The following is an 8,215-nucleotide window of genomic DNA, read 5'->3' on the forward strand; positions in this document are numbered from 1 at the left end:
TTGGCTACTTACATTAGTCCGATGTTTCTAACTAACTAAACTAATGTAGAGATCTGCGCGGGACTAAATTTTGAATCCCGCCCGCACCCGCCAGGTTTTAGCCTGAACCCGACCGTTCCCGCTTAAGCCTGATTTATACTTCTGCGTCAAACACCGGCGTATGCTACGGCGCTGACGCATAGCCCTTCGCCGTGGCCATCGCCGTCACTGACGTGCACCTCTCAAAAAATGTAACTACACGTCGCAACGACGCGTAGCATAAGCTCTGTGATTGGTCGGCTTGGTAGCGCTGACGAGTCTGGGCGGGACCGAGAGGCGCGCGAATGGCGCGACGCCGCGCGAGCGATTGTTTACAAGTGTGGAGTCCCGTGAAGGAGCTCCGGATGGAAAGTTTTGTTTTGTGTTTACCTCATAGTTAAAGTTGTTGCACGTCCGCCGGTTCCTGCCTCAAAATGAGCGAGTTTGAGCCACTTGTACATCCCGGAAGTGTTCAGGAAATGCAAAAAAGTAGCGAAGAAACTTGACACAGAGGAACATTTACACCTCACTGCCAACTAGCGTTTCGGAAGTGTTAATGCAGACCGGCAGAGACAGCGCGCAGAAGTATAAATGCACAGCCACGCGCGTTGCCTGCGCCGTGGGTTACGCCGGTCACCTGACGCAGAAGTATAAATCAGGCTTTACATTCAGCATTTGTTGTCCCGCTGTCCGACCCGCCCCGTTTTCTACCCACCGCGCCCAATCCTGCTAAAGAGCGGGGGGAGAACAAAACCGAAAACCACCCAGCTATACAGAGTCCAGACAGCCTTTAACAAGCTGTCTGTATAAACACACACACACATAAGCACCAAGCACAAACACACACAGACATACCTCTCTCTCTCTCTCTCTCATTCGCGCGCGCACGCACCACACACACACACACACACCTCTTATTCGCGCTTGCGCACACACACATACACACACAGCAACAAACAAGCTAAACACTGCATCACGCTATTTCATTTACACACATACATACGCGTGCTCGCTCGGGAGTCGGGAGCGATATTGCTAGACGGGCCGCTCCCGTCCCAAATTAAACCCGTTACCGACCGCTCCCGAACTTTATTCGGAAATTTATTCCCGCACTGCAGAAATCTGGTCGGGTGCAGACCTCTAAACTAACGCTCTGCCTGTCTTTCTTTTCATTTTCCTAATTTTTAACAGCTTTGTTAAATTTCAGGACCTAAAATTGCAAACCTCTGCATTTTAATTCAATAAAATGTAAGCAGTTGTTAATTCAATGCATTATTTTTTTTCAGTTCGACAAGCTTTTAGATTCAATAGTATTGGCATTGATTTTGTTCCATACACAAAATATAGGTTTCATTAGGAAAAAGTCTACAAATGCAAAAGGATAAATCACTTAAATGTGTGTTTTGGGTTTTCTTTCCACTAGGTCTGAAACAGCGCACGCTATGGAAGCAAAACAGACTGTGTGTCTATATTAATGCGTGCATGTCTGTGTTTTAGGCGCTGAAGCATCTGCGTAATGTGCAGGTGATTAACTTTGGTGACTGTCTGGTTCGGTCTGAAGGAGCCAGCGCTTTAGCAGAAACCGTCAGAGAAGGACTGCCCTTACTCAAGGTACTGACAGATCAGCGGATAACACAATCTTGCAAGAATAATTGATGATAGACTGACGTATTATTAGACATGTGGTGATGCTGTGTTATACATCAGGTGTCCATTATTGTCTAATAATTCAACACCCTGGGGTGCATTATTCAGCTTATACCACTGTTATTATAACTGCTCCACTGTTCAGATGTTTTATTTGAGACTTTTGTCACGTTTTTTTGTCCTCAAACTTGTCCTGTGTGTAGCACTAGTTTCTCACACATCTCCTCCAAAGCCTTCTGTTGTGTTCTGATGTGATTTCTGACTGTTGTAGCTGTGAAATAACTCTGATCATTCAGTGTAGGGATATGGAGCTGTAATGCACTCAAAACCTGCCGGAACTACTTTAGCTGACAATAACCAAACACCTCAGACTGCTCATCAGCCAATCAGAATCAAGCATTCTGCAGTACACTGCAATAAATGCTTTTCTTACTCAGTTGTTTAGGTTATGTCTTTTTTCAAGTCCATATTATTCAATTCAGTTCAGCTTTATTTGTATAGCGCTCTTACAACGTAGATTGTGTCAAAGCAGCTTCACATAGAAGATCATAGTAAATTTAAACAGTGTCAGTCCATCTACAAATGGACTGTTTGTTAAATCATCAAATAACACTCTCACCACCTTCAGCGTCAACGCACAGTAAGGGACAAAGTAAAATTGATCATGACCTTGATTCTGTCGTGCTGTATAACTTAAAGCAGTGGTCACCAAACTTGTTCCTGGAGGGCCGGTGCCCTACAGATTTTAGCTCCAACTCTAATCAAACACACCTGAATAAGCTAATCAAGGTCTTACTAGGTATACTTGAAACATGCAGGCAGGTGTGTTGAGGCAGGTTGGAGCTAAACCCTGCAGGGACACTGGCCCTCCAGGACCGAGATTGGTGACCCCTGTCTTAAAGTAATTGAAGAAAACTCAGCATAAGTGTTTGTTGCGTCTCACCAGGAGCTGAATCTGTCCTTTGGAGAAATTATGGAGGAAGCGGCTCTGGAAGTGGCTCAATCCGTCCAGCACAAAGACCAGTTTGAAAAACTCGACCTGAATGGTAAAAACACACACATATAACAACAGATAAACACAACAAAACATCACACAGTTATCAGGATTCCCCTGCAAAGACAGCATACTCAAAGTAGATACTCAAGTTGTGCTGATTCGCCTTTATTTAATCACCCTAATTAAACAAAGATAAAATCAGGATCCTCCATTCGCTATATTTTCTAAGCTAGAGTTTAGTTAAAGGATCGACTTTAGAATGTATTTTGCAAAAGAATAAATTGGATTCATACTTTACCACACAGGGTAACTTGATGGGTTCTGAAAAATGAAGTCAATGTCCACTCCAATGAAGAAAAGTAATAAAATACACTTTTATTAATGAAATAAAATCTAGTGAAAAAAGTAGAATAAACAAAAGACAAATAACAGAAACACTTTATCCTCCGTTGAGAATAAAGGGCCTACGACTGTCAGTATACAGAAGTCAAAAAGCGCAAAGCTGATTAGTACATGTCAGCTTTTATACTCAGTGTCTCAGTGACAGTTCATAAATCAACATGCAAAAACTGATTAACTCATACGTTCAAGGAGCATGCTAAATCACTTGAACAATAGGGAGACAGATATATAGTCATCCGTGTACATATAAATCAACACTTAGGCCTTTTTAATATCAGCCTCAATTCCCACAGTTTATGCCCCAGATTTAGGTGTGCGAGCTCGGTAGAGAGCTCAGCAGAAGTATGAGCAGAGAGTTCACCTAGAGTATGAAGTTCAGTAAAAGTACGAGTCAGGGGGTCACTAGAAGTATCAAAGGGTTCACAGAGAGTTCGACCAGCTGGTTTGTTGGCTCGGCGCGCCCTCTGCCGGAGACGCCTTTCCTTTCTCTTACACCTGGTTTCATCACTAAGAGTTGTGCTTTTAAGCATAGGAATATCAGAATACATCAGTGATTTTTTGTGTCTCACATGAATAATTTCATCAGACATGACAAAGTCTGGCTCTCAAAATTGATAGTTAAGATCATAAACTGCCATTAAAGCACATTTAAGATTTAATTATGATTGTTATTATTGTTATTATTATTATTAATACCTGGCTTAAGAAACCCATTTAAAGACTTACTTTTAGTCATTATTTGGGTAGCACACATATTCTGAATGCCTTCGGCAGGATTCAAATGAGCCATTCTAATCTAGATTAATTCCAAGATTACAGTGAGATTAATCTAGATTGAATCTATTTCCACCTATATTAATAATAGACACGCACAGATGATTGTGTTTGTGTAATTCAGGCAACAGTCTGGGTGAAGACGGCTGTAAGAGTCTGAAACAGCTGATGGAGAGCATCAACATGGCAGATAAACTGGGCTCTCTGAGGTATTTCACACATGCACACACACACACACACACACACACACACACACACACACACTAAAGATGCATTTTCACATTATGATCATGACCCATTTCTAAATCTGTTTATCTCAGGGGTCTCAAATTTAGTTTGGCAGGGGGCATTGCAGTGACTGTCAACCTATAGGAGAGTCATTTTACATTCAAGCTCATTAAAGGCACATTATTTGATCATTGATGCATAAGACAACGGATACCAGCGATAACACTTGCAGCATTCGAAAAAACATTGAGGTGTGTGAGGAAAACACAAGTGGTGCACAATGTTATGTTACGTCACGGCACAGCGTAAAGAGACGAAATAAAAAAAGATAATTAAACCAATAAATCCAGTGATTGCTCTGTATTTTCTGTACAGAGAGTTTGATCACAGACTAAAAGATGTGGACGTAGTGTCCGTGATGTCACACATACGTTTCTGAAGAGCACAAATGAAGCTACAAGTGGGCGTGGTATTGAATAATAGGAACCGTTTTTTATTATTTTTTGTCTCTTTTCTTTTAATCAAACAATTATTTGTATTGGTCATGTAAGGGTCATATATTAACTGAACTTCTAATGTTGTGGGTGAGTGCTGTGCATACTAATTAGCAGTTTTGCAGAAGTAGATAGATGCGGGTCCAAAATTAAATTCAGCTCTGCAGAAACTTCCTGTCTGAATAGAGGTGTTAAAACTGAACACAGAACACAGAAAGATGTATACTTTGTTGTTGGGCAGAGAATTCATAGAAAAAGAGGAAGTATGCCGAAGGGGCGGCCAATGGAGGACTGAACAATGACTGACAAGTGACGTTACAGCAAAACTCCACCTGTTAAGATCGGTGGTGTATATATGCTGAAGTCAGGAAATGTATGTTAGTTGCGAACCTCTTGAATGTAATTCTTGTATTGCATTGGGGTAATGTAACTCAGAGCTCTGTCATCCAATTATTCATTTGTATCCAATAAATTACTAATATTTTTGACATTGAAGAAAAACCTCTCCTGACCTTTTCTCTTGAACACGCATGGAATTGGCTAATATTCCAACAGTGGTCAACCGGCGACGTTTTGTTGACGTCGCTGCATATTTGTAATTTGTCAATAAGTGAGCGTCCCCTTAGCAATCATCTCACGCGCAACATTACTTGCTTCAATTGAAAATCAGCCTCCTTTTTACTGATACTTAGGCTGTTTCTCATTACCAAGTACGAAAGTTCGGACTTGCGTCCTTGGAAGTTCAGACTTGCCAAGTTCAGACTTGGAAGAACGAACTCCCGAGGACGCGAGGACACAAGTCGGGTACTTCTTCTATTGGAACAGCAGTGTACTTTATAACGTCACTTACCTCACCATGGATTCATCAGTGTCACTGTACAATAACAATAAAATTATTTAATTAATATTGTATTAATATAATAAATCTACATTTTTGATTTAAGAAAATGTACACATATATTCATATAACAGTTAAAAAAATCGAGTTATTATACACGTGTCTTTGATTATCAGATTTTTTAAACTACAGTAGTAACTAGATTCTTAAAGTTTGAGGACAAACTTTAAGGCTGGCTTGTGAAAGCCTGATGGTAATAGTTTATTTAGTTTAAACAGTTTTAAAAAGTATGAAAAGATGATAGATAGATAGATAGATAGATAGATAGATAGATAGATAGATAGATAGATAGATAGATAGATAGATAGATAGATAGATAGATAGATAGATAGATAGATAGATAGATAGATAGATTGATTTGATACTATGGAGTTGATTGACAGTTTAGACTGATGATGTATCAAAGCTTCTTGCCAGTATGAACAGTTAAAAGCAACCCATGTCTCTATCACACTGCAGCATGACGATATAAATCTGAACCTCTATAATGGCAGTCTATGGGACCGTTGCTAGGGTGCCGTATCTGGTTGTTAGGGGTGTGGCTAGAAAGTTAAAAGCTCATCAATTATTGGTAGTTTGGTAGTCTGAGTTAAATGAGCACAGTTAAAAGTGTGTGCGACAGTTTCATGTAGAGTTATGAGCTCACAAAGTTTGACCCAATGTAAAGTCAATGAGAGTCTTTTGCAGTGGAAGTCTATGGGACAGTTTCTAGGGTCCCAAAAGTGGTTGCTAGGGTGTGGCCAGAAAGTTAAAAGCTCATCAGTCAATGGCAGTTAGGTAGTCTGAGTTTAATGAGCCCAGTTATAAGTCTGTAGGACAGTCTGATGCAGAGTTATGAGGTCACAAAGTTTGGTCCAATGTTAAGTCAATGGGATTTTTCCGACCGTCCCGGGACGTTTTTCGGAAAACCGAAAGTTGGATCAGTCGGAAAAGATATAGCAACCCGAGTCAGACCAGTTTGGAGGTCTGGTGTGAGTTTGGTGGTCATAGCTTGAAAGCTCTAGGAGGAGATTTAGTTTAATTTTTAGTCTCAGAAGAAAAATAGGATAACAATAGTCTGGCTTGCTACACAAGCCAGCATAATTATACACACAATAAAAAATAAAGACATACACGATAAGAAATAAAGACTACGTCAAACAATTTGAAAAGACAAACAGCGTACAACACGGTAACATAATTAAAGACAAATATAAAAAGTAACAAAATAATACACCTGAGAACAAATAATAGATTTATAAGACCAAAAACTGTCCATTAGATATTCACACGATGTATTAAAAATAATGTTTTAACTACAATGGAGTGATGAGGTCCAGCGGTACATCCGGGATGGCCTGACCGAAGTTAAGCTGCTCTGGCGGGGGAGCTGATGACGAAGCTCCCGCTGGCAGGCTGGGAGTCGGAGTCCGCATAAGCTGAGCCACATTGTTAAAGAAGCGCTATCCTTGTGATTAAACTGCCGATTCCAGTTTAAAACAACTACATTCTCGCCAGAAAAACTCTTAAAACTTTATTTTGTGACACAGTAAAGGAGCATTTTAAAAACTGTGTGGGTTTCCTCCTCCACCATTAGCGCTTGCTGATTACGCTGCAATGAATTCTGGGATACCTGAGCTTCGCATGTTCACACAAGTCACCACTCGATGCATCCTTGGCCAAAGTGGCAGAGCAAGTACACATCCGGGAATTTTATGTGTACTTAGCAAGATGTGAACTTTGAATTGGAACAGTACTTTGGCGGCGGTTGATGATGTTTCACGAGGACACAAGAACGCAAGTACAGACAAGAACGTATATTGAGAAACAGCTTTACACTGGTCGCCGTCTTTTTGCACCTTGTTCATATTGAATGGGTTGTTTAAATTTCTACATCTCCTTGTATTTGTGATGTCAGTTGTGGGTCAGAGAAAGGTGGAGGGTGGGCAGTTTGAGACCCCTGGTTTATCTGAATGTGAAAGAAATGCATTTATTAAACATTACCAAGCTTTAGCTTCTGGAGTTTACTTTCTCTTCTTGTCGCAGTGATGATGAGGGAGAACCTGAGGATGATGAAGATGATGATGATGACGATGATGATGATGACGACGATGAAGATGTAGAGGAAGAAGAGGAGGAGGAGGAAGAAAAGACTGAATTAAACCAGGTTTGATCAAGCAGAATTCAGCATCACAACCAGTGCTGGGTGGAATGAGTTACAGAGCAGGGTTGGGTCTATAGACAATGCCATCGTACATCCCCTATAGCCGATAGACATTCCGATGCGGATCCAGCATTCCAATCCTCCGCCCTGCCCCCGTCACAGCAGCAACCTGCTCACAAAAACACTTAAGGGGGTCACACACCAGACGCACTGCGACACATGACAGTTTAAAGCAGGGGTCACCAATCTCGGTCCTGGAAGGCCGGTGTCTCTGCAGGATTTAGCTCCAAATTGCCTCAACACACCTGCCTGGATGTTTAAAGTATACCAAGTGAGACCTTGATTAGTTTGTTCAGGTGTGTTTGATTAGGGTTGGAGCTAATATCTCCAGGACACCGGCCCTCCAGGAACAAGTTTGGTGACCACTGGTTTACGCACACATTGGCATGTTATTTAAAATGAAACTAATCAGATGGCGCTCTGTGACGCGGCAGAAATATGAACAGCGTTCTGAGTCATGGCTGGGCGGCGCTGGTGTGTGTACCCTGACAGAAATCTGTGTTTAGAATTCTAAAATCCATGGCGCTGTGTGGCACGTCACTGAGCATCTCTTC

The 8,215-nt window shown here is 41.3% G+C and overlaps 2 protein-coding genes across 3 annotated transcripts in view; both read left to right on the forward strand.

Moving 5' to 3' along the window:
* Positions 1-8,215, forward strand: part of LOC141381087 (uncharacterized) — a 460,537-nt gene that overhangs the window by 432,516 nt on the left and 19,806 nt on the right. The gene's annotated exons all lie outside the window — the stretch shown is intronic.
* Positions 1-8,215, forward strand: part of rangap1a (RAN GTPase activating protein 1a) — a 28,478-nt gene that overhangs the window by 12,593 nt on the left and 7,670 nt on the right. The window contains 4 exon segments of the mRNA NM_001076616.1: positions 1,516-1,629; positions 2,612-2,711; positions 3,963-4,047; positions 7,484-7,604. Coding sequence (NP_001070084.1) covers positions 1,516-1,629; positions 2,612-2,711; positions 3,963-4,047; positions 7,484-7,604 — 420 coding nt within the window.

The sequence above is a fragment of the Danio rerio genome, chromosome 3 (assembly GCF_049306965.1).
Source record: "Danio rerio strain Tuebingen ecotype United States chromosome 3, GRCz12tu, whole genome shotgun sequence".
Taxonomy (NCBI): Eukaryota; Metazoa; Chordata; class Actinopteri; order Cypriniformes; family Danionidae; genus Danio; species Danio rerio.